This window comes from Pan troglodytes, chromosome 12, assembly GCF_028858775.2.
Source record: "Pan troglodytes isolate AG18354 chromosome 12, NHGRI_mPanTro3-v2.0_pri, whole genome shotgun sequence".
Taxonomy (NCBI): Eukaryota; Metazoa; Chordata; class Mammalia; order Primates; family Hominidae; genus Pan; species Pan troglodytes.
The window spans coordinates 96,307,137-96,333,532 of record NC_072410.2 but is presented as its reverse complement, the minus strand read 5'-3'; the positions used below and the strand labels follow the sequence as shown (position 1 = coordinate 96,333,532).

Sequence of the window (26,396 nt, the reverse complement as noted above, 5' to 3'; positions counted from 1 at the left end):
GAAGCTTTGATGGGGTTGGAGACAGCAGGGGTGATAGGAGGGTGGAGTGTTCTTGGCTGACAGCAGCTGGGAGAACTGGGGGATTCTGAAGACAAGAAGAGGGATCAAAATGGGGATCAAAGACCAGCCCAAGACTTCTTCAGTCTTTGAAAATCAATCCAGGGCAGGTTGGGAGTGTAGGTCCCCCTTTTAAGCCCCAAACAGAGGGTAGCCCAAGGAGAAGAGCAGGCTCCCAGCCCGTCCAGGCCCAGCCCCTCCTGCCCCATCCCACACTTACTTGTTGCTGAAGACTTTGCTGTAGTTGAAAACCTGAATCTCCAGCATCTCATTTCTGTCGATGCTGCTGGCCACCGGCCACCGAAACGTCTGGGGAGAGAGGGACAACTGCGGCTTCGGTGGCAATAACAGGTAGGAGCCATGGGGTGTGGGAGGGGAATCTCTGGTGGGGATCTCCAACAGTCAGAGTGGCCCCTCACTTGGGCCCAGTGCTCCCCAGGGACAAAGCATTGACACCTGGAATCTCATTTAGTTCCAACAACCACCTTGTAGAGCCGGCATTGATGCCCACTCCTCTTTCAAAGATGGTGCTCAGAGATGTTGGAGGACCTGCCCAAGGTCATGTGGTAGGTGAAGAGCCTGGACCTACCAGGACTTTTGACTCCCTACACAGCGCTGCTTCCATGGCCTCCCAGCTCCTGAGGGGGGTTGGGGGAGGGTGGTGCAACCAGGGTGGTGGTCGGGTCCCAGGGAGACAGCAAGGAATGTGGGTGTGAGCCTGGTTTTTGATGGGTGCTGAATGGAGCTGTGAGCTGCCAGCTCTCTCTCATCAGAATCACCCTGACTGGCACAGGCTCTGCCCCAGACTCCTGTGTTGAGTTCAAACCACTCCTCACTCTGTCAGTGGTAACATTGGGGACAGGTTTGAGCTGATTAGTGTTATTGGGGTCAGGCCCACAGCCTGTCCCCAACTCATTGTTTCTAGATTCACCCTTACCACTTCTTTGTTCCTTCCTCCCTAACTTAATGTTAATGATGAGTAGGAATTTGATTGGGATTTTTCCTGGTGCCCCAGAAGTGGCAACAATGGCTCAAAACAGAGGCTAAAGTGGCCCAGTGCCCCATTCTGTAAAAAGCTGCCAATGGGCAGAGCCAGACATCTTCCTAGGGCTTCCTCAAAGGCCCTGTTACCTCCAACCATCACCCAGCCCACCTTCCTGGGATGGGAAAGAAGACTGGGCAAGGGAAAGATGGGAAGAATTCTGTCCTAGGCGTAGTGTTTTTGTGGTACTTCTTGGGGAAACAGCTCATGGTGATTAGATACCGCAAGAGGGGCAGCGTGGCATGCAAATCCCCAGTGGCATCTGCAGGGCAGTGGACTGGCAGGAGACCCATAGAGCACGGCAGGGCAAGGAGCCCAGCCTGCCACTGTTGGCTGTGGCAAGTCATCGATTTGCGCTCCATTGCCCAAGTGGGGTAGAGTGATCTGAGGACACTTTTTCCATGGGCTTCCCACCAGGGGAGGATGTGGAGGGCCTCAGCAGGGGTCCCTGTCCCACTCCACATCCTGAGCCACAAGCATGAGGGAAGGAGGATGGCCAGGGGTGAACAGGATGCCAGACTGGAGTAGGAAGCCCTCCTGGACAGGACCAGACAGCGCTGAGGTCTGCTCAAGACGCTGTGGAGAGACCGTGTCAGGGAGGATTTTGACAGATCTGGTAGAAGGCAGTGACTTTTTATTTTTTAGTTCCATTTTTATACCCTACCAAATTCAGACTGCTCAATAGTCCAGTAATAAATAATAATAGTAATAATCGCTGCCATTTCTGGGGAACTTTTTCTTATGCAGGGGTCTGAATGCTCTATGTGCATATTCATTCATTTAGTCTTTCCAATGGCTGGAGAGGTGGGTAATGGCTTCTGTGCTCTATAAACAAGGAACTCGGCCTCAGAGCAGATGCATGACTTGGAGCACTCTGTTGGTGGCTGAGCAGGCCCTGGGGAGGAGGCTTCTGTGAGCCCACCCTGCACGTTTGCCATTCCCAAAGCTGAGATTCCTTCTCCCAGCCTGGGGACTTGGAGGGCTTGGGCACACTGGGCCAGCACCGCGGGTCACTGCCCAGTGTGGGCAGGGCCTGTCTCAGGAAAACGGCCTTTGTGACATCTCCCTTCAGGACTGGCAAGGGAGGGAGGAAGAAGCAGAGGAGCGGGAGAGGGGTCTGCGGGGTGGGGTGGGGAGGGTTCTGAGCAGGGCCTAGGGAGGGCTTCAGAGGCGAGGTGGGCACAGGGCAGAAGGGTGGGCTGAGAGTCCCAGGAAGTGGAGGCAGCCCGGCCCACAGGCCTCATTCAGCGGCTGCGGCTCCAGCTTCTGGATGCCTCTGGCAGCTCAGCAGAGTGTGTGGTTTTCTTAATGAAGCTGCTTTTATAGGGCTGCAGGGAAATAAAGCAGCCCAGGAAGGCCCAGCTCATCAGCCAGGGCGCTGTGTGGGAGTTGGGGGGGCCGCAGGAGCCACCGAGATTTGGTTTACTGGGGATGAAGAGGGGAGGGGTGATTGGTCCCCCTGAGGGTCTGTGGGTGGGATTTTGGCATTGGAAGGAGAGAAAGATCAGGAGAAAAAGGACATGACTTTGGAGATGGCCCTGTGAAAGGGAGGTGGGGTGTTGAACGGTGGCGGGAGGCTGAGGCTAAGGGACCTGGGGAGGGAGGCTGCCTGGCTGCGGGGCGAGGGCCTGTTTGTTGAGTGAGAGTCGGGGGTCAGGGAGGGCACAGGAGACAGGGAGCTTCCGGGGCCCCTGACTGCAGATGAGAATAATCAGGGGAAGTTCGTGTAGGTGTGTGGCTCAGGTGCCCTTTCAGAAATTCGTCAGCCGGGTCTGGGCAGTCCATGCCTATGTCAGGGGGGAATGTTCTTCTTGGAGGCTTTCTGGGCGAGGGAGAAGACAGGGTCCTCACTGAGTCACAGCAGCTTCTTCGGTCTCTGACTTGCTCCCCCCTTACAGATTCCTTTCTTTCCTCCCCTGTCTCCCTCCCGCATTTTCCACCCACACGAGGCTTTCCCCTCATTTCTTTTCCTTCCCTCTCGCGTCATTCCTCTGCTTTCTTCTCCTCACCACATCTGTTTTCTTTCATCAGTTTCTCTCTCTGTCTCTATCTCTCCCTTTGTCTCTGTCTCCCTCTGTCTCTCTCAGGGGTTCTTCATCTTGGCTGGAACTGCAATCCATTCCAGAAGCTTTTAAAAATCCCAAGGCCCAGGCCTGGAGACCAATCAAGCCGGCACCTCTAGGTGGGGTCCTGGCATCAGTGTGGGGCCTTGGAGGGTGACGGGCCTCTTGGCTGGAGGGAAGTGACTCAGGGTCTGGGACTGGGGGTTACTCCCATTTGGCCTCCCTGGAAGTAGAGGCATGGACTGTAAGAAGGAGACTTTTTGGGTTGAATTTTCCTCTTTTTATCTCTCCTTTGTTAAAACTTTTCAGTGGCTCCTCTACAGCTCCCTGAAAGAGGTGGGGATTCCCTTTCCTAGCACCCACAGGCCCCCTTGCTGTGCCCAGACAGCATTTCCAGCCCCATCTCCCATTGCTGACACCTTCCTTTGCTCAGGCAGTGTCTGTGAGCTCTGGGCACCTCACAGAACTCCAAAGGACATGCCCACCCTTTGCTTCTTTTTTGTTCTTCTGACAACACCGAGGCTTGTATCTCACGCAGACTGGGAGTCTCCGTGGTGTTGCAGAAACTCTGAGTTTGAGTCAGGAGACTTGAGTTCTAGCCCTGGCTCTGCCACTCACTAGCTGTGCCTCAGCTTCCCCATCTGTGAAATTGGGGGCGGGGGTGACAATATCTACCTTAGAGGGCTATTGAGAGAATCAAATGAGATCTCACAGGTGACAGCAGTCGTAAGTGACACAGCACTGCAGAATGTGTTTAGTTTAGATCTTCCCAGTGTGAACTCTGTGCAGGTCTGCAGCTGCCTTGTCTCCTTGTCATGCCACCTCCCTCCCCCTTGCCGCCATCACTTTCCTCTTCTGCCTCGGCCTGTGGATTTCACGTGTCTCTTTCACTGCATCTTCTCTTCCCTAATTTCATTTTTCATTGTCTCCTCATTTTTGTGGTTATGTCCTTTCCTCCATTTGGGGTGATATGCTGAGAACACAGCAAGACCAGATGAGGACTTTGAGGGTTTGGGAGCTACACTCCTCTCCTGACTATGGTATTGAACTTGTGAGCTATTAGATTGAAGGAAAGGGAGCTGGGGGCAGTGGCTCATACCTGCAAACCCAGCATTTTGGGAGGCCGAAGTGGGCAGATGATTTGAGGTCAGGAGTTTGATACCAGCCTGGCCAACATGGTGAAACCGTGTCTCTACTAAAATACAAAAATTAGCCAGGTGTGGTGGTGCATGCCTGTAATCTCAGCTACTTGGGAGGCTGAGGCAGGAGAATCACCTGAACCTGGGAGGCAGAGATTGCAGTGAGCCCAGATGGCACCATTGCACTCCAGCCTGGGTGACAGAGTAAGACTCCACCTCAAAAAAAAAAAAAAAAAAAAAAAGACTGAAGGAAAAGGGCTTCTGAAGGAAGAATTTCATCTGGGTAGCACTTAGTACTTCCAGAGCACCTTTTACCCATAACCAAGCTCACAGCAACATGGCAAAGATGTGCTCCTTTTACAAGTGGGACAGTGGAGAGGCGAGAGTTGCCCGCGGGCACAAGGCTGGTTGGTGGCAGAGGCAGGATTCAAACTCAAGTCTCAGGACGCTTAGTCTGGAGTTCAGTCCTCAGGGCTTAATCCACTATACTGAATCCTCTCCTGAAGCCTGGTACTGCGGGGGGACTCAAGTAGCAGTTAAGCCAAACACAGTCACTCAAGATGTCACGAGCCAGCAAGCCCCATGCTGGGGGCGAACATTTGCTGAGCACTTGCTGTGTGCCAGGCTCTGTGCATGACGCTGTGCAGAACGCAGGGATGCAGGGTTGTTTCTCAGTCCTGGGGATGGTCCTGGATAGTTCTGGAGACAGACACAGACCTGGAATAGCAGCCTGGGATAGGACTGTTGACAGAAGCAAGGTGGTAGGTAGTACAGATAGGGAGGGAAAGAGGGCCTCTGTTGGAGGGGGTGGTCTCAGGAGCCCGGGGAGTGCTGAGTCCTGACCCAGTTTCCTGGTCTAGGCTTAGCCCTGACCTGGCTGGTGCTGGCCGGGGTGCAGGGTTCTGCATCCTATCAGCCCCAGTGATCTAGGACTCTGCAAAAAAGGTTTCCCTGATGTACCTTGGAGAATGAGCTGGATTATGTCCAGCTTGGCCACTGACTGGGCCTGGAACCATCCTAAATCAGCAAGGTAGCATCCTTAAAGGGACAGGGCTATAGGTTTGGGGGAAAATATTGAGATGCACTACAAAGCTTTAGAGCAGGGGTCCCCATATCCCGGGCCACAGACCAGTACCAGTCCATGGCCTGTTAGGAACGGAGCCACACAGCAAGAGGTGAGCCGCGGGTGAGCGAGCATTCCCGCCTAAGCTCCATCTAATGTCAGATCAGTGACAGCATTAGATTCTCATAGGAGTGTGAACCCTACTGTGAACTACATATGCAAGAGATCTAGGCTGTGCACTCCTTAAGAGAATCTAATGCCTGATGTTCTGAGGAGGAACAGTTTCATCCCAAATCACCCCCAGCTACCACCATCCCAGTCTGTGGAAAAACTGTCTTCCACGAAACCAGCCCCTGGTGCCAAAAAGGCTGGGGACTGCTGCTTTAGAGTACAATGGAAAGAGATGGATTTGGGAGCTTAAAGACCTGGGCTCAGTATCCCTAGTGTGGCTATTTCACTTTCCCAGGGCACACAGGCTGGGTCTCTCTGTCTCTGTCTCTCTCTCTCTCTGTTTCTGTCTTTGTCTCTGTCTCTTTCCCCAGCTTCTTTAGAGTTGTAAGTTAAATGTAGGATCTCAGATCTCAGCTGGTCTTCTTGGGCAATTCTCTTCCCCACTCTAAGACCTGTTTCTTCAACTGCAAGACAAGAGGGTTAAACTAGATGATCTCTAACCTTAGAGATCAAGGTGATCTAAAGTCCCTTTAGGTGATCTCGTCTGTGCCTTGCCTGCTTCTTTTCTATCCAGGCCACAGCAAAGGGCTTGATGTACCACTAGCCCTGCTGAGCCCACTCGGTCTGGGCACAGGCCTGCGGTGACAGGTGCCAGTCTTAGTGAATGTCACTGTTTTTTTCATTCTTTCACTCAGCAACATTTTCTGAACTCCATGCTGGGTGCCAGGCCAATGACGAACAAGACAGGTGCGTTTCTGGCCTCCAGGCGGTAACAGCCATGACTTCTTGGTACAAACAGAAAGGGGCAGATAAGGCCAAGCTCCCCTGCCCTGTCATCCCCCAGGCTGGAGACCTCTTCTTCCTCTTGGCTCAGAAGGCCCAGGGTCCCTCCTTGTTTGTAGTGGGTCCATCTGCCCACTAGACTGAGCCCCCTGAGGGCAGGGCTGAGTCTTGTCTACTTTACAAATGACCATAGGTCCTGGAATCAGATAGACTTGGGTTTAAATCCTGGTGTGGCTCCTTATCACCTAGGATGCTACCAATCCAGCAAGTTCTAGTGAGTCTAATGCTTGTGTCAAGCTCTCAGCCCATCTTGCCACACACTAAGTGCTCAGTAAATAGCAGCAGTTCTTCTTATCATTGGCACAAGTACTATTGTTACTCTGGCCTCTCCCCTGGGGCCTGGTCCACACAGGGCCTGTGTTAGAGCCAAACCAAACTGGCTAAAGGTGGCTACTCCTGCTTCCCCAGGTCACAAAGGCTGGGTCTTTCTCTGTCTCTCCCTAGCTTTTCCAGTGTTGTAGGTTAAATGTAGGGGCTCAGGTTCCAGCCTCTGGGAAAGGAGACACCATGTCCAGGCTCTGTTTCCACCCATTGTTGTAGAGAGCATTGTCTTTCTTCCATGGCCTCCTCCTCCCCACTCAGGTTCCTAAGCCCAGCTGCTGCAGCCCCTCTCACCCATGCCTGAGCAGAGGAGGGGCTGCTCCCTTGCTTGGAATCCCTTACCTAGTAGAGTTGTGAGAGACATTTGCTTTCTTGTCTCTCATTTCATCTTTTTTTAGCCTTGTGACAGTCCCGTGGGGCAGATAGAGGAGGGAGCATATCTCTCTTTTACAGAAGGGGAATCCAAAGCCCAAAGAGGTTCCTCAGCAAGGACTGTGGTGTAGGTCTCATGACTCCCAGGCCAGTGTGTCTCACTAAGCTGGCTCCGGCAGGCCCTGGGCAGAGTAAGGCGGAGAGAAGAGGCTTTCTGGAAAGTCAAGAAGGTTCAGGGGGATTTGAAAGGGTTCTTTCCCAGGATATTCTGGAACCACTGGCAGGCAGATTCTTTCAGGGGGAAGCCAGGGAAGTTTACAACATGTCCACTGGGTCTAGGGAGAAAGGTTAAAGCCAGGGTATGGCTCCAGGCTACCTTTGGGACTGGGCTGACCCAGGCCTCCGGGCCGTTCCTGAACAGGGAATGGGAGGGTGGCCTTCCTGCTTTGTGGGATGTGCACTGCTGACCATTGGTGGCCAGGGCTGAGGCCACTTTGCCCAGGGAGAAATGGAGGCAGGGGGTGTGGAGAGACTCCAACACGGGCCTTGCAGGGGTGGTGGGAGTCAGGTCCTATCACTGTATCCAGAGAGGGCTTAGGTCTAATCTATGCATGAATTCAGAACCCTGGCTTGGCCGCTTCCAGCTCTGTCACCTGGGGAAGGGTAGTTACCATCTGAGCCTAATTTCATCTGTGGATGATTTCAGAGATTGAGTGGAAGGGGCATGGCTCAGGAAGCAGCTCAGTGCTGCTGCTGGGGCTGCCACCATCTTCCCACGGGGCTCCCAGGTGGGAAGTGGGGGATGGCCTGAGCATTGCAAGTCATTCTGCATCCTTGCTCCCCACCCCACTAAATGCCAGTAGGCTCCTCATTGCAACAACCAGAAACTTCCCTGTCTCCCCAGTGGGCGGGCAGCACTTTCCCCGGGCAGGAGCCTCTTCTCCCCATCGTGTGCCCTGCTCTCTGACCCTAGTCATGTGCTTCTTCCATAACTGCTTCTGCCCCACCCCAGTCTCTCCACACTGACTCTGGCTACCCCATCCCTAAGCTCCCATACAAATCATCATGGGGTGTTGAGCCCAGGTTCCTGCCTCTGGGATATCTCAAGCCCGGCTGGCATGCACTAGATGCTCGGAATGTGGCCCCTTGTTCAGGGCCAGCAGAGACAGACTCTCCCCCTGAGGCGGGCTGGGCAGAGTTGGGAAGAGGAACGACACGGTGATTAACTTTGAATGTCATGCATACCTGTGGCTCAGGTGTCCAAGGCGCTGGGCATGGAAAAGGGTGGCAGTGCCCTTGGAAGGGGCATCAGGTTGCCCCCTGGCTGAACGCCTGGGCTGACATATCCCCTGGGAGTCTTGGGAGGAGGGAGTAAGATGCTGTGCCTGGTGGATTAGTGGGCAGAAACCCAGGGAGGTAGGACTATGGGAAACTGGGCCAGGCTGCTGGCATCTTCTCCCAGCCAGCCCAGTGCCCTGACTGAGGAAATGGGGAGGGGAGGGAGCAGGCCGGGTGTGTAATGGGGCAAGCCTGAAGCATCTATGACAGCTGTCTCAGTGGGCAGCCATGATTCCACTCTCACCATAACCCTTCATTTTGTTCATCATTTCACAGAGACCTTCACACCCATCACCAACCCCATTTGACAAAGATGGTGGCGGGTTTAGAAACTGAGGTCATTATACAGCCAGGAGGGGGAGAAGGTAAGGACAGAAACTTCCTTAGCTCTAGTGATTCACTTTAAATGAGTGATTCACCTGTCCTGCATAGCAGTGGGGACGTACCAGGGAGGTCGTGGCAACTGCGCCCTGAAGTGGTTGGGGAGGGTGTGGTGCTGGGCCGCGATGGTTGATGGCTGTGCCTAAGCCTGAGTGAGGAGCGAGGTTTTGCTCCCTGTGTCTCCAGCTCTGGGTCGATGGACACAGCCACATCGTGTGGCCCGGTTTCAGAAGGAGGGGGAGACAGCTGGTGCTAAGTGTCAGCCTGGTGGCTGCTCAGCCGAACGCCAGCAGCCAACCTCAAGAGGCACAGTCTGCTATGAGGCCCTTCCCAGCCCCCACAGAGCCAAGCGGGAGAGCCAACCCCAGGAGAGAGGGGGTACACTATTTGAGGGTCACTACATGGCTTCCAGTTTGTGCTAAGATGGTGACGGATGACTGCTGGCCCTCACTCCAAAGTCAACCCTGGAGAAACTACAGCAGCCAGAGGGGAATATAGATTCTGGAAGCAGCAAACACATAGACGAAAGAATGTGAGGAGGCGGAGGAGGCCGCAGGCTGCTCGAGCTGGTGTGTGTGTGAGAATAGGGCTCCCAGCCCGGCCACGTGCCGAGGGGACGGGCAGGGAGAGGGAAGCGTTGTAAGTCCTCTCACTGCTCCTGGGCACCCCTGTGGGATGGTGTCGCCTGCTCATTTGCTGATAAAATTGTGACAACAGCCCAGCTGGAGTGAGGATTGAGAAAAATCATTGTCAATAGACCAGCAGCTCACGTCTTTTCTGATGGCACCCCCAGAGCTGTTGCTGAAAATCCAGACTGTCTTCTGTTCCCTATGCTTCCCCTCAAGGTCTGGAGATGGCGCCCTCACTCACGTGGGGTGCTTGACAATGTTTCCCTGGTGACTGGGGCTCCCACCTCAGTGCCCGGGGCTGCCCTGCTCTTCAACCCCTGGGGACTGACACAGACTGGCCTTTGCGACGTCCCCAGCACTCGCCTGCCTCGTTGGGCCCTCAGCTGGTGGCTCACATTCAGGTCTACAGCACCTGTGGGCTCTTTCTCCACAGGGAATAACAGGCCCAGACCCAGCAGGGCCGTCGAGGTGGGCCAGGTTGCTGTTCCCCGTGTCATTTGCACACGGGCCTCACCTGTGCAGAGGTTTCTGGGGGGAACATGCGGGAGGGAGTTCCTGCACACCCTCCTTACCACCTCCTTCAGGAAGCAGCTGAGAGGTGAGGGGCTCAGAGTAGGCCGGCGCCTGGGATTTGGGGCCAGTGTGTGCCCACAAGAGGCAGCGAAGGGTGGTTGTTCCCCTCTGGGCTCAGGGCTGAGGGAGGGGGGAGTCTTGGGCCTCCTACCTCATCAAAGTCAGCCACATCCTCACAGTTCTCCAGGACCCGAGAGTAGAAGGATTGCCCTGTGGGGAAAGAGGAAATAAATTCTAGGGTCAGAGCTGTCCAGACGACGAGCGTGGGGTCAGACCTCCTCATCCTGGGAGTCGTCCTAACAGCATTTGACTTGTCATGCAACATGGGACCTCGTGGCTTGCACACCTCTCCCAGGGCGAGGCCAGTCCCCATGCGGCTTCTTCTCTGACCCTCTCAGCAGCCTCGTGAGGGAAGAGGGTCAAAGGCCATGAGTTCCATGTTAGGAACGGGAATGCTAAGGCACAGAAGGCCCAGGCTGGTCAGAGTGGCCGTGGAAGCGGACCTCAGGCACTCTTTTCCACCACGCTCTTCCTCCACGGATCTCTCAGCCTCCTCTGCAGCCTCCTCAGCTCTGCTGGTGGCTCCGGGCCCTGCTGCCCTGAGCAGAAGCCTGGTATAGGGGGCGTAGCCCCTGCCTGCCGACAGGGGTCTGTGAAGCCCAGCCTCCTTCTGCAGCCACCCCAGGGGCTCCTGCCCAAACCAGGCCCCCAACAACAAGTCAGCTCCCAGACAGCCATTCCCCGTGGGCCAAGGGCCTTCCCCTTCCACCACTGTCATGGTTGTCCATCTTCCTGTCAGCCTTAGCAGAGAAGACGGTCTCTGGCAGTTCCCTCCCGGGCTCTATTCCTGCCCCCACTTTCCCCACTGGCATGGGAAGTAGAGAGTGTGTGAGATGGACACACATTGTCCCAGGCTCCCCCATCCATACGCCACCCAGTAGGGCATGTTGGGAGCACAGAGGTAAAGCTGCCCTCTTTGCTAGTCCAGTTGGAACTGGCCCAAGATGTGGGGAGAAATAAGTCAGGAGAGAATCGAGGGCAGGTTGAGGGGGCTCCAACGTGTGGGAAACACCAGCTAGTTCAGTTCACTTTGAGAAACAGCCGCTGGAGTCTCTGATGTTCCAGGCCATGTCCCGGGGCCTCGGGATAGAGGATGGACCAATGACAAAGGCACAGGCTCCCACCCACAGGTAGCTGATGGTCTAGAAGGGAGGCCAGGAGCCAACAGGGCACCAGTGCAAGGGAAACACTTTTTTTTTTTTTTTTTTTTTTTTTTGAGATGCAGTCTTGCTCTGTTCCCAGGCTGGAGTGCAGTGGCACGATCTCAGCTCACTGCAACCTCCATCTCCTGGGTTCAAGCAATTCTCCTGCCTCAGCTTCCTGAGTAACTGGGATTACAGGCGCCCGCCACCATGCCCAGCTAATTTTTGTATTTTTAGTAGAGATGGGGTTTCACCATGTTGGCCAGGCTCGTCTGGAACTCTTGACCTCAAATGACCCGCCCACCTTGGTCTCCCAAAGTGCTGGGATTACAGGCGTGAGTCACCGCGCCATGCCTCCAGTACAACACCATTCAGTACATACTCCAAGGTACAATTTCTCACAAGAAACAGTAATGGTACAGAGAAGGGAGGATAAATACTGTTTTAGGGATGGGATGGAACCACAAGAGAAGGGGTTGTAATTTCTGTGAGGAGAAACCTAGAGACAGGATGGGTTAAAGAAAAATTTGTTGCTTAGAATTAATTTATTATCCTGTGTCAATTCCATGGTAAGGGAAAAAAGGCAGCATGTATATTACAACTCCATTAATTAAAAAAAAAACAAAACCCAAATTATATGCATATATTTCTTCTATGAAGAGACAAACATCTCAAACCATTGAAAGTGGTTACCCCCCTGGGTTCAGTGACTCACGCCTGTAATCCCAGCACTTTGGGAGGCCGAGGCGGGCGGATCACCTGAGGTCGGGAGTTCAAGAAGTGCTTGACCAACATGGAGAAACCCCATCTCTACTAAAAATACAAAAATAGCTGGGTGTGGTGGCACATGTCTGTAATCCCAGCTACTCAAGAGGCCGAGGCAGGAGAATCGCTTGAACCCAGGAGGCGGAGGTTGTGGTGGGCCGAGATTGCGCCATTGCTCTCCAGCCTGGGCAACGAGTGAAATTCCATCTCAAAAAAAATTAAATAAATAAAATAAAAAAGAAAGTGGTTATCCCTGGGGAGGGAGAGTGAGAAGATACTGAAAGCAGCATACTTTGACGTGAGCCACTGCGCCTGGCTGAAAGACCAAAAAAACAAAACAAAACAAAACAAAACAAAGTGTGAATTTAAATTTTTTTTCAGTGACCATGCTTGATTTTTGTAATTGAAAGACAAACACCTTTTTTGTTTGTCTTGAGACAGAGTCTTGCTCTGTCACCCAGGCTGGAGTGCGGTAGTGTAATCTTGGCTCACTGCAACCTCTGCCTCCGGGGTTCAAATGATTCTCGTGCCTCAGCCTCCCAAGTAGTTGGGATTACAGGCATGCACCACTGTGCCTAGCTAATTTTTTTACTTTTAGTAGAGATGGGGTTCTGCATGTTGGTCAGGCTGGTCTCGAATTCCTGGCCTCAAGTGATCTCCCACCTCGGCCTCCCAAAGTGCTGGGATTATAGGTGTGAGTCACCGCACCCAGCCGAAAGACAAATACCTTTAAATCTCCACCAGCATAAACCATTTCATTGAAGGGCTGTCTCCAGGTTGAAGCCATTCCTATTTGGGGGTGAGTTTGGGTTGTCACTGATGAAGCCCATGGCACGGGTGGAGCAGACTGTGCTCCTCTCCCTACAGAAAACCTGGGAGCCCGGGCTAGAGCGGCGTCAGGCCAAGGAGGTACTGGAGGGGTCAGAGCTCCTCTGAACCTTCCCTGTGATGGGTCTGGGGGCTGGGCAAGGAAGGGGGCTCAGCAAAGCAGGCTCGTTCCCTCTGGGAAATGATCTCTCTCCTCTGGCATTGGTGGCCTCATCTGTTTAGTAAGAGCTCTCCAGGGTCCTAGCAACTTTTATGACCCAGGAGCTAGTCCTAGTTCAATGCAGAGCTCCCCTCTGACGAGGGCCGGGGGTGGCGGGGTCGTTGATGTCAGATCCACTGAAACAGAGAGTGTGGATGCAGTCTGAAAGGGTGTGTGTTCGTGTGTGTGTTTTGGGGCGGGGGCAGGTGGGGAAGGGCTGGCTGCATCTGAGATAAGGAGGAAAAAACCATAAAGCAGAAGCTATCTATACAGCAAAGAGATGTGAAGTAAACATGATGGGAAAGAAAGAATGTTTAGCACCAGCCAGAGACATAAAAAACAAAAAAATCAACAAGAAATATCTCAACAACAAGCCCCCGGGCAATCAAGGGAGGAGAGGGAAAGTGCCTGAGGTTTGAACTTTTAATTTTCCCCGCAGGTAACACACAATATAAATTGAGAATCAGCTGAGCATGTTTGTGTATGGGGGCTTCCCCTAAAGACCTGCTGCTCTGAATAACCAAAGACCTTTGCATCCTAGAAGATTTTAATAAGCCTCGGATATAGCTGTCCTGCGGGGTCTCTTGGAGTGAAAAATGGAGCAACCCAGCGGAGGATTGGGAGTGGGTGGGGAGGGGCCCTGCTCCAAGGTGGTGTCAGATTCACATCTGCAGGAAGCACCGAGGCTCAAACCCTCCCCTGCTTGTGCATTTTTCCATAGCTTTGTTAGAGAGGAAGTAAAATACGTGAAATCAGCCATTGCAGAATTTATACATCAGGGTTCTGTTTCGAAATGTGCTAAAACCTCATTGATTTAGGCCCTGGGGATTTAGAGATGGTGAATATTCTCAAACATGATGAGCTAAATTTACCTCTAGATATTCTTTTTTAAAAAAGGTTTGCTGAAACACATCAATCATACAGAAACAGTGGAAAGGCCAAATTATTAAGAAAACAAAATGTCCTTCAGCATTTTGGAAGAGCCGTTTCAGGAGGGTATGTACAAACAGTGGCTGGCAGTATTCAAGTGGTTCTGTTCTGTTCACTGGAGCAGAGCCAGGGGACCTCCATCATCTGTTCCAAGTGATCAGGGGGATGACTAACCCCATCTCTTGTTTCAAGTTCATTTCCACTTCACATCTACTCCATTCAGCGTCAGTCTTGTTGACATTCCAGCTTCATTTTAAATGGCTTTCAGATAAAACCATTACAAATCCCAATATCCAATCACCTTTCTTGCCACAGGGAAAATGGAGAATAAAGCTTGAAAGAAAATAGCCTCTTCCTCGCATGGAAAGGCTGTTGTGGATCGAGTGAGAAGGAGGTTAGATGGGGAAAATAGAACAGCATCCTCCTTCCTTCTGAGGCAGCTGCTCCTGGGATAGCTGAGCTGTTTGGTTTGAAATAAACTCCTCCCTGAGTCAATAGATGGAGTATGAATAGCAGAGTCTGTGCTCAAAGTGTAACAAGCGCCATGGTATCAGATATACCCATTTCTCCTTTCACCATTTAAAAATACCCACAAGACAGATCTTCTCCAAATGGAGACGAGCTCAGTGCTTGTTTCAGAAGCAGGATGGCATGTTGGCCTTTCATGGGACATGATTTAAGGGGACAAAATGTTCCATCTGCACAAAATAGCTCCCTCTTCCAGACAGCTTACCCTGCTAGGGCCACGCCTCTGAGAAAAGGCAGGTGTGCAGGGACACGGCTGCCAGCCCATGTGTGTTCATTCATTTCCACAGGCAACCAGGGCTTTCTTGCTCCTGGCTTGTGTGCCATTTGGCCTTCACAGAGGGGAATTGTACTAAGATCATTCAAATCTGAACGATGCCTTTAAGAGCGTATTACAATCCAGAGGGAGATATATCAGACATGGAAAATTCTGCCGATGATATAAGGCAGAATTTTGTCATTGGCATGCAAAAAGTGTAAATAAAGTGAGAACACAGGAAAAGGAGCAATGACTCTCAATGTAATGGATTAAAGAGGCATTGCAGAGGCACAGGCATTGACGCTAGAAGACCAGAAGAAATCTGGATATTCAGAGAGACTGGGAAGCAAGGAGAAGGAGGGAAATCCAGGCAGAGAGAACAGTGTAAGGAAATGTTTGAAAGCGTAGAGCAGAGAGTAGAGCCCCCAAAGAGCTGGACACAGAACAGGGGAGTCCCGATGGTGAAGGGAAAAGCAAAAATGGTCTGCCCTCAGGGAGCAGCCTGTGGAAGCAAGACTGGAGAGGGGCTGGGGTCCCGAAAGGGCAGAGGGTGAGGTGGTGGGCCATCCGAAGGGGAAGGAGAAGGTCCTGGGACTGTTTTCAAGGACGTCATGATTTTGCCAGGGCCCAGCCCACTGGCCTGTCTCCCAGCAGTGCCCGCCATTGCTATTGTCCCTGTGGGAACTGAGAAATAGAGTAAAACTCTGCTGGTGACTCAGACCTGGGGCTGCTATTTCCTCGCGTTATTTAAAATCAGCAAAGCCTTGTTGTATGCACTGCCTGGGCTGGGCTGTATAAAGCTCAGCAAATAGTCCCATTCCCTCCCACAACGCTCCCATGTCCTGGCGTCTCCTCTCCCTCTCTTCCTCTACAGCGACTCTCTGAGTGGTGGTCCTGCTGTATTTTCTCTCTCCCCACTTCAGATCAATCTGTTCATTTTGAAGGACAGATACTCCCATGGAGCACCAGGAAGCAGGGCCCAAGCACCCCTGCGTGCAGGAAAAAGCCAGGCCCACTCAGGTGTGCGGTCTGGCACAATGGCCCCTGGTCTGGAGGCCTGGGAGCTGGCCATCCATCCCCTTGGGGTCTCAGACTCACCATCTGTTAGCTGGGGGTCATTATCCTGGACCAGCCTGTGTCCTGGGACCATCACGAGGATGACAAGAAACTGTTGTGGGAAAGTCTAAGTAAAGCATCAAGTCCTTTACAAGCACGAGGGGGCGTAGGATAGAGGTTAAGGCTCTTGGGCCAGAGCCCCTGAGTTCAAATCCCAGCTGCCTCTTCCTAGTTTGCGTGCCCTGGATGAAGCTAATTAACTTCTCTTTGCCCTTGTTTCCTCACCCTTAAAATGAAGGAAATAATAATGCTTACAACAGCATTTGGTGCAGTTTATCCCTCAATAAGAAACAGCTATTCTCAGTCTACTAAATAGTCTTGTTTCTCCTTCATTCTATTTTGTTTTGAATTTATTTTTTTGAGACGGAGTCTTGGTCTGTCACCCAGGCTGGAGTGCAGTGGCGTGATCTCCACTCACTGCAACCTCCACCTCCTGGGTTCAAGTGATTCTCCTGCATTAGCCTCCTAAGTAGCTGGAATTACAGGCGTGCGCCACCACGCCTGGCTAACTTTTTTTGTATTTTTAGAGAGACAGGGTTTCACCAGCATGTGGCCAAGCTGTTCTCAAATTCCTGACTTTAAGTGATCCTCCTGCCTTGGCCTCCCAAAGTGCTGGGATTATAGGCGTGGGCCACTGCTCCCAGCTTGCTTGTCCTTTAGACCTTTAAGTTATGTGCTAAATATAAAAATGGCTTCTTCTATTATGAATCACATTTGTAGCTTATTTTTAGTAGCATGTAATCAGAAATAATTTTTTCCTCATCTTATATAATATTTTTCAAGTTTTAGGTATTTTAGATGTGAGTCTCTCTTCTTTTTTAAAACTAGGTGAAACTTATATTCGTGGATCTTAAGTGTAAAATTCAATGAGTTTCAATAAATACATTTCCCTGTATACCGCCACACAATCAAGACATAGAACATTTCCATTTGTTCCACATGTTCTCTCATGTCCCTTTCCAGTCGATTTCTAGTCCCTTAGTAACCAGTGCTCTGATTTCTAGCACCAAAGATCAGTTTGCCTGTTTTAAACTTCACATAAATGGTATCCTACAGAATGTACTTTTTGTGTGTCTGGCTTCTTTTGGTCAAGGTAATGTTTTTGTGATTCATCCATGTTGTCGCATATATAAGTGACGTATTGATTTTTATTGTAGAGTGATAGCCCGTTGCATGCCTATACCACAACTTCTTGGTCCATTTCTCTGTCGATGATAAACTTTTGGGTGCTTCCAGGGTTGGGCTATATGAGCAAAGTTGCTGTAAACATTCATGTGAGTCTTTTTCTGAAAATATAATTTTATTTCTCTTGAGGAAATTCCCAAGAACAGAATGGTTATGTCACAGGATAGGTACCCTTAGCTTTATAAGAAATTGCTGGCCGGGCGCAATGGCTCATGCCTGTAATCCCAGCACTTTGGGAGGCTGAGGCAGGCAGATCATGAGGTCAGGAGATGGAGACCATCATGGCTAACACGGTGAAACCCTGTCTCTACTAAAAATACAAAAAAAATTAGCCAGGCGTGGTGGTGCGAACCTGTAGTCCCAGCCACTCGGGAGGCTGAAGCAGGAGAATCGCTTGAACCCGGGAGGCAAAGGTTGCAGTGAACCGAGATCGCACCACTGCACTCCAGCCTGGGTGACAGAGCGAGATGCCATCTCAGAAAAAAAGAAAAGAAAAAAAAGAAATCGCCAGATAGTTTTCCAAGGGGATTACATCATTTCACACTCTTATCAGCAATGTAAAAAAAATTTCAGTTGTTCCATCCTCATCAACATTTGATTACTGTCAGACTTTTACATTTTAGCTATTTTAGAGCATGTGAAATAGTATCTCTTTGGAATTTTGATCTTCATTTCTCTAATGACTTAGGATGTTGATCACATTTTCACATGTTTATTGGCCATACGTCTATCTTATTCTATGGAGTGTCTCTTCAAGTCTTTTGCCTATATAAAAAATTTCATAATTTGTCTTATTATTATTGACTTATAGGGGTTCTTTATATATTCTGGCTACAAGTCCTTTGTCAGATAAATGTGAATATTTTCTTCCTGTGTGTGACTTGCCTTCTCTTGCCTTCTTAAATGTAATTTTTTTATGAATAGGAGTTTTCAATTTTTTTTACTCTGTGACTAGCCAAAGAGAGTTTCCAATTTTTAAGAAATGCAAGTTTTTAGTGAAATTTATTTCTTATGTTTAGTCTTTTAAAATTTTTCTTTAAGAAACCTTTGCCTAACCCAAGAATACAAAAACAGATGTTCTATATTTTCTTCTAGAAGCTTATAAGTTTTTAATGTTTAATTCTATAATCCATCTTACATTAATTTTTGTGGATGGTATGAGGTAGGAGTTTGAAGTTCATTTTTTCTCCATATAGATACCTAGTTCTAGATATCCAATACCTTGATTGAAAATCAATTGATTTTATATGTACAGGGTTTATTTCTGGACACTATTCTGCTCCATTGGTCTATATGTCTATTCTTAGACCAATGCCACACTTTCTTAATTCCTTTAACTTTATAGTTAGACTTATAATTAAATATAGTTGACCCTTGTACAACACAGGGATTAGAGGTACCAGCCCCTCATATGGTTGAAAAGCTGCGTATAAATTTTGACTCCCCAAAAACTTAGCTACTAATAGACTACTGTTAACCAGAAGCCTTAATGATAACATAAACAGCCAATTAACACATATTTTGTATATGTATTATGTACTGTACTTTTACAATAAAGTAAGCTAGAGAAAAGAAAATGTTAGGAAAAATGATAAGGAAGAGAAAACATGGCCAGGCGAAGTGGCTCATGCCTGTAATCCCAGCACTTTAGGAGGCCGAGGCTGGTGGATCACTTGAGGTCAGGAGTTCGAGACCAGCCTGACCAACATGGTGAAATCTCGTCTCTACTGAAAATACAAAAATTAGCTGGGTGTGATGGTGCATGCCTGTAATCCCAGCTACTCAGGAGGCTGAGAAAGGAGAATCGCTTGAACCCGGGAGGTGGAGGTTGCAGTGAGCTGAGATTGCGCCATTGCACTCCAGCCTGGGCAACAAGAGTGAAACTCTGTCCCAAAAAGAAAAAAAAAAAAATCCACATATAAGTGGACCCATGTTGTTCAGGGGTCAGCTGTGGTGTGAACCCTCCAATTCTCTTCTCCATTTTCAAGGTTGCTTTAGCTATTCTAGATCATTTGCATGTCCACATAAATTTTAAAGTAGTTTTCAATTTCTACAAAATAGTTTGTTGTGATTTTTATTAGGATTGCATTCAGTCTATAGATCATTTTGTGGAGAATTGTCATCTTAACAATTATGAATCGTCAGTCCATAAACATAATCTATTTTCTACATGTTTGGTTTTTTTTTTTTATTTCTCTCAGCATTTTGTGTTGTTTTGTTTTTAGGGTGGAAGTCTTTCCTGTCTTTGGTAAAATTAATTTTCTTGTGTATTAATCATATATCCTGAAAACTTGCTAAATTCACTCATTAATTGTAGTAGCTTTTTAATAGATTCCTTATGATTTTCTACATAACCAATCAGGTTTTCTGTGAATAAAGATAGTTTTACTTCTTCCTTTCCAATCTGCAGGAGTTGTTTTTACCTTGCCGCCTTGTACTGGCTAGAATTCTAGCACAGTGTTGAACAGAAGTGGTGAGAGTAGAAAACTTTGCCTGACTCATGATCTTAATGTTCAATATTTCTGAATTAAGTATAATGTTAGCTGGATGATTTTTATCAGATTGAGGAAGCTCCTTTTATTGGTAGTTTGCTGATAGTTATTATCATGAATGGGTGTTGAATTTTGTCAAATGCATTTTCTGCATCTATTGATATAATCATGAATTTTTTCCTTTACTGTGTTAATATGGTAAAATATTTTGATTTTCTACTTTTAAATTAACATTGCATTCCTGGGATAATACTCACTTGTCATGATGTGTTATTCTTTTCATATATTGCTATTCAGTTGGCTAATATTTTGTTAAGGATTTTTACATCTGTGTTCATGACAGATATTGGGCTGTAATTTTCTTTTTGTGTAAGGTCTTTGTCAGGTTTTGATAATATAAAATGAATTGAGATGTGCTCTTCCTTCTCTATTTTCTGAAAGAGTTTGTGTAAGATTGTTATTACGTTTTCCTTTAAATGTTTTCTACAGGCCGGGTGTGGTGGCTCATACCTGTAATCCCAGCACTTTGAGAGGCCGACATGGGCAGATCACTTGAGGTCAGGAGTTCAAGACCAGCCTGGCCAACATGGTGAAACCCTGTCTCTACTAAAAATACAAAAATTAGCCAGGCGTGGTGGCACCTGCCTGTAGTCTCAGCTACTCTACTCGGGAGGCTGAGGCAGGAGAATCCTTGAACTGGGGAGACAGAGGTTGCAGTGAGCTGAGATCGCGCCACTGCACTCCAGCCTGGGTGACAGTGCGAGACTCCATCTCAAAAAAAGAAAAAAAAAATGTTTCCTACAATACAGCAGTGAAATCATCTAGATCTGAAGTTTTCTTTGTGGAAGGAAGTTTATTGTCATCATCATCATTGTTATTACAAATTCAATTTCTTTAATAGATATGGAGGCTCTTCGGATTTTCCATTTCTTTTTCTGTCAGTTTTGGTAAGTTGTTTTTCAAAAGATTTATTCATTTCATCTGAGTTGTAGAATTTATTGAGGTAAGTTATTTGTAATAGTCCCATATTTTCCTTTAAATGTAATGATATTCCCTCTTTTATTCCTGATATTGGTAATTTGTGTTTTCTTGCTTTTTATTTTTGATAAGTCTTACTAGGGTTTATCTATTTTATTAATTTTTTTCAAAGAACCAACTTTTGGCTTTGTTAAATTTCTCTGTTGTCTATTTTCTATTTCCTTCCTTTTATACTGTCCTTGGGTTTAATTTGGTGGGGGGTGTTTGATTTTTATTTATTGAAATATAATTCACATTCCATAACATTCATCCTTCTAAAGTGTACAGTTCAGTCGTTTTTAGTATATTCCCAAGGTTGTACACCCATCACCACTATCTAATTCCAGAATATTTTCATCACCCTGGAAGGAGACTCCATACCCGTGAGCAGTCACTCCCCATTCACCCTCCCCACAGCCCTTGACAACCACAAATCTCCTCTCTGTATGGATTTGCCTGTTCTGAGCATTTCGTATACATTCATGCACCACATAACACCGTTTTGGTCAACGACCACTTGGATATACAACAGTGGACCCATAAGATTATAATATTGTATTTACTGTATCTTTTCTATGTTTAGATACACAAATACTTACCATTGTACTATGATTGCCTACAGCATTGAATACAGTTATGTTCTGTACACGTTTGTGGCCTAGGAGCAGTAGGTCATACCATGTAGTCTAGGTGTGTAGTTGGCTATACCATCTAGCTTTGTGTAAGTACACTCTATGATGTTCACACAATGACACAATCGCTTAATGATGCATTTTTCAGAATGTACTCCTATCACTAAGCGATGCCTGACTGTAAATGAGGTTATACAGTATGTGGTCTTTTGTGTCTGGCTTCTTTTATTTAACATAATGTTTTCAGGATTTGGGTTTAATTTGCTTTTCTTTTGGTATCTTTTTAAGGCAGAAACCTAGATTACAATTTTACACTTTTCTTCTTTTCTGCTATAAGTACTTAAAATGATAAATGTTAATATGTTGTATTTTCATTATAATTCAGTTTAAAATGTTTCATAATTTCTCTTTTACTTCCTTCTTTGACCATAGGTTAAGAAAGGCATTAATTTCCAAATATTTGGAACTTTCAAAGATAATCTTCTTATTATTGATTTTTAGTTGAATTCCTCTATGGTCAGAGAACATACTCTGTAAGATTTCAGTCTTTTGAAATGTATTGAGACTTGTCTAATTGCCCAGCATATGGTCTATCTTGGTGAGTGTTCTGTGTGCATTTAAGAAGAATGTATATTTTTCAGTTTTGGGTGTGTAATGTTCTAGAAATGCCAGTTACGTCAAGGTGGTTGACGGTGGTATGATTTTCCTGTCTAGTTGTTTGTGATTACCTCTTGTAATAACACTTTTTTTCCCCGTGAGAAACACATCTTCAATTTTATAATGACAGTTGATGGCATGGTAGAAGAAAGAAATTCAATTCAAAGAGTTGTCCAAGAAAGCAGCTATTCCTCATGTTTCTTACAGAGTGTACTCTCTGAAAATCACCAATGACTCACAGAGCCAGACTTGGGATACTTCAGAGTCCCTGGGCCTCCCACTGGAAAAGGTTACCCCTTCCATTTTCCCCATTTCTCAGCTAAATGGAGGCCCCATGGAACTCTAACCCTTTATTATCCACAAATTGTACTAAAATATCATTTCTACCTCCACTCATGTATTTCCCCTTAACCCACCCTGCTAACCTCCAGGTTTACACTATGGAAACTTAGGCTTGGGTCAGGGATTCATCTGAGAGGCAGGGGCAGGGCAGGGATGATAAATCCCATCTGTCTGGCTCAGCTCAAACCCTTCTTCCAGGTCCTCACTCAAACTCTGACTTTGCCCTGCAACTGACTGAAAGTGCTGGTTCCCATTTTTCAGACCCTGGCACTGAGGCAGGAAGGGCCTGTGGTATTTGTCTTTGAGACTTGGACAGTGCCACCCACACAGTCATCAACTGCTGGGTCCTAGATTCTCCTGTTACGGTGACAGAGGAGCTTGTGGTCCCAGTGATCCACAAGTGTGTAGAGTACCCATTCTGTGCCAGGCACTGGGAATACAATGAGGTATAATAGGAGGGTGACTCTTTTACTCTCCGATAGGGTAAAAATATTGTTGAAACTGCAGTCCTGACTTTATCTTAAACTTTGGCTGAAAAAAAAAAAAAAAGCCAGTGGGTGAAAACTCATCTCCACCTCAGCAGATTAGCCCTTCTGCTTTGAAGTAAAAGAAAATAAAATAGAAACGAGGAGTGTTGAGGCAGCGTCTAGCAGGTGGATCAGTTCAGACAGAAAGCGGTCAAGCGGTCTAGGGTAAAAATGATCACATGATAGTCCCTGTCTCCGGAGCCTTTTCTAGAACTGTCACCGATAGAAATGGATCACTGTCTGGTGCTGCCTGGATGGCTGGCTGCAGGGGGGCCCCTGTTGCTAACTGATCACTGCTCCTGCACCCACAGGCGGTGTTCCTTTCTCCCACTTCTATGCCAGGTCTGTCCTGTGCCAGGCTCCATGCTGCTGCTGGGAAAGCAGCCAAGGGGCCTGGCCCTCAAGGCGCCCACCTGGATGGCAGTGGCTCCAGGTGTTTCCACCCTGATGTCTCCATGTTTGCCAGAATTCAGGGTGTCAGCAACTGGCAGGAGTCTAGATGAGAATCAACTAAGGCCCTGTACCCCAAATCCCTGGGTCCACGGTGGTCCCCAGGACCACAATTGACTCTTGCCCTGCCCTCTCACTCACTCCCCCGATCCCAGCGCTGCTCCTTCCTCTGTCATGGTGCCTGCTGAGGCACTCAGCCCTCCGCCTGCCCCGGGCTTCCTCCCCAGTGTCCCTGCCCGCAGTCCTCACCTCTAGAGCCTTCTCTCCAAAACAAGATCTTAGCATCCCATTCTCCTGCTAAGAGTGTGACACAGAAGACCCTCCGTGTTTGGCTGCGTCCCCCATGCCCTGCCTTCCAGTCTCCCCTCCACACTCCCCTGATGCATCTCCACACCACCACGTCTGCACTAGTGTTAGCCCCTCTGCCTGGGATGGAGCCTTTCATGGCTTATTTTTCCCCCCTTGAGACAGAGTCTCGCTCTGTCGCCCAGGCTGGAGTGCAGTGGCACAATCTCGGCTCACTGCAGCCTCTGCCTCCTGGGTTCAAGCGATTCTCCTGCCTCAGCCTCCCGAGTAGCTGGGATTATAGGCGTGCACCACCACGCCCGGCTAATTTTTGTATTTTTAGTAGAGATGTGGTTTCACCATGTTGGCCAGGCTGGTCTCAAACTCCTGCCCTCAAATGATCCCCCCCGCCTTGGCCTCCCAAAGTGCTGGGATTACAGGCGTGAGCCACCATGCCCAGCCCTTTCATGGCCTTTGTTCCTGCCAATGAGCTGCGACACTTCAAGGGCTTCTTAAATACCGCCCATTCCTCCTGCTCAATAAAAACTCCTGACTCACTTCCGGGCTCTAGGGGCCAACTAGGAGCCTGCTCCTACCTCCCTTCCCATCTGCCCTTCCTCCTTCCTCAGTCTTCCCCCAACTGACTCTGGCTCACGCACTGGGGTGGCTTCCCCCCATCCTGGGCTAAGTGGGTTTCCTCACCACGAGCTGCCTGGGCACCTGTGCCTCCCTTCCATAAAGCTCCTCATGATGATGGGTGCAGTGGTCATCTTCCCCCTTTGAGGACAGGAACCATGTCTGTCTCATTCCCCACCATCCCCCAGTGCGTGGCACATGGCTGCCCTTCAACAGAATGAGTGGATAAATGATTAAATACCTGATTTACAAAACACATTAAAATGAAGCTTTTAATAAATCGGAAAAAAATTGTGACATTGGTGAGACAATTAGGAATTTGATGACTGCCTGATTAGTTGATAGTACTAAGGAATTGTTATTAATTTCTTTAAAATGACAAAGTATGTGGTATTTATTTGAGCTCTTATCTTTTATAGCTATGTACTGAATATTTACAGATGGAATGGTATGGGGTTTGGGGTCTTCTTCAAAATAATTTGGGGTGGGGAAGTAGGATGGGATGCAAATGAAGCAAGATTGGCCATGAATTGATGGTAGCTGAAATTGGATGGGACAACATAGGGCCATGATACTGTTCTCCCCACTCTTGTATGTATTTGAGAGTTTTTTTATATATAAAAAGTTAAAAAAAAAAAAAGATAAGGCCGGGCACAGTGGCTTACACCTATAATCCCAGCACTTTGGGAGGCTGAGGCAGGCAGCTCACATGAGCCCGGGAGTTCAAGACCAGCCTGGGCAATATGGTGAAACTCCATCTCTACTAAAAATACAAAAATTAGCTGAGCATGGTGGTGCGTGCCTGTAGTCCCAGCTACTCGGGAGGCTGAGGTGGGAGCATCGCTTGAACCCAGGAGGTTGAGGTTGCAGTGAACTATGATTGTGCCACTGCACTCCAGCGTGGGCGACAGAAAAAAAAAAAATGAGACCCAGGGATGGGAGTGGGTGCGAGAGATGTGGCTTTCACATGATCGGTAAAAGTGGCTAAGATAACCAAGACTTCCCAATTCAGAGAAATGATTTGCAAGTCTGTTCTCAAGCACATTTCCAGCAGCATATTCCTGAGGGCTTTTGCAGGGGAAGGCAGTTTTACAATCATTTCCATTACATGAAAACACACTCTTCCTATCAAAGCAGAAGTCTGGGGAATTTTCTGTGTGCTCTGTCTGCTGTTCGCTGGTGTGCAATGGCTTGCTCTGGGGGAGGGAGGAGGGGTGAACATTCACTACCTGGGGCATTAGGCAGAGAAGATTTCCCTCAGGTGTGGTGAGGGGGTCTGAGTGTGCTGTGAAGAATGGAGGATGCAGGGGGCATATCCGTTAGGACTAAAACAAAAGCGCAGGGCTGTGTCCACAGCCAGCCACCGGCTGCCAAGGTCATTGTAAGGGTCCCCTCTATTGCTGCCTTCAGCAGGGACAATGCCAACCTCACATTCTCCAAGAGAGGGGGTGCTAGGCTGGACCACAGCCCACAGACAGGCCTAGGCATTGCAGGAGCATTTCAGGGGTGGGTGCACTGGGTATTCTGCCTCCTTTACCAGGGGCGGCAGATAAGTTTCCAAATAGTAGCTATATTTATCATCAAGAGGGAGGGCTCCCTCATTTTACTGGGGAAAACAAATCTAATGTGGAGTCAGAGGTCGCGCCTGCAGCCAACAGTAGGGGGACATCTTGTCCCCAGTGCCTCAGCTGCAACCCTTCCCTGCACAATCACTCAGCAGGCCCATTGCTCCTTTCCTAGCTGGTCTCCCTCTTCTACTTCCTATAGCCTCTGCTCCAGCTACATGGTGTGGCTTCCCCGACATGGAACTTGGCTGCAATTCTCCTCCTCTGGCCTCTGGTCTGGTCAGTCCCTCACCCAAAATGACTTCACCTTCCTCCATCACCAATTCCTCACTTCCTGCATCTCCATAGGTGCAAACAGGGGCAGTTTTTCCAGACCCAGCTTAGGCACTTCCTCCTCCTGCTCCTTTTCCCTCGTCTCTGTAGCTCTAAGTAAGCTGTCATCCTCTGAACATTGTTGCGATTTACCCCCACCGCTGGCCCTCCTGTATGCTGCACTTCTTTCACCTCTGTGTGTATGTTTCTTCTCCTCTGTCAGATGGTGAGATCCTGCCCCATGTGTGGTCGCAGTAAGGCTCGGAAAGAGGCATGAGCCACCACGCCTGGCCCTTTCATGGCCTTTGATCCTGCCAATGAACTACGATCCTTCAGTGGCTTCTTAAATACCACCCATTTCCCCTGCTCAATAAAAACTCCCGCCTCCCTTCTGGGCTCCAGGGGCCAACTCAGAGCCTGCTCCCACCTCCTTTCCCGTCTGCCCTTTCTCCTTCCTCTGTCTTCCCCTAATTGACTCTG

At 48.7% G+C, this 26,396-nt stretch overlaps 1 protein-coding gene across 4 annotated transcripts in view; it reads right to left on the bottom strand.

Moving 5' to 3' along the window:
- OTOF (otoferlin) overlaps positions 1-26,396 on the bottom strand; it is a 100,984-nt gene that overhangs the window by 69,758 nt on the left and 4,830 nt on the right. For all 4 annotated transcript variants that reach the window (XM_016948196.4, XM_016948198.4, XM_016948195.4 and 1 more), the window contains exons 2-3: positions 10,144-10,202; positions 278-366 (exon numbers count right to left, since the gene is read on the bottom strand). In XM_016948196.4, the coding sequence (XP_016803685.1) occupies positions 278-366; positions 10,144-10,202 (148 nt within the window). The remainder of the gene's footprint in view (positions 1-277; positions 367-10,143; positions 10,203-26,396) is intronic.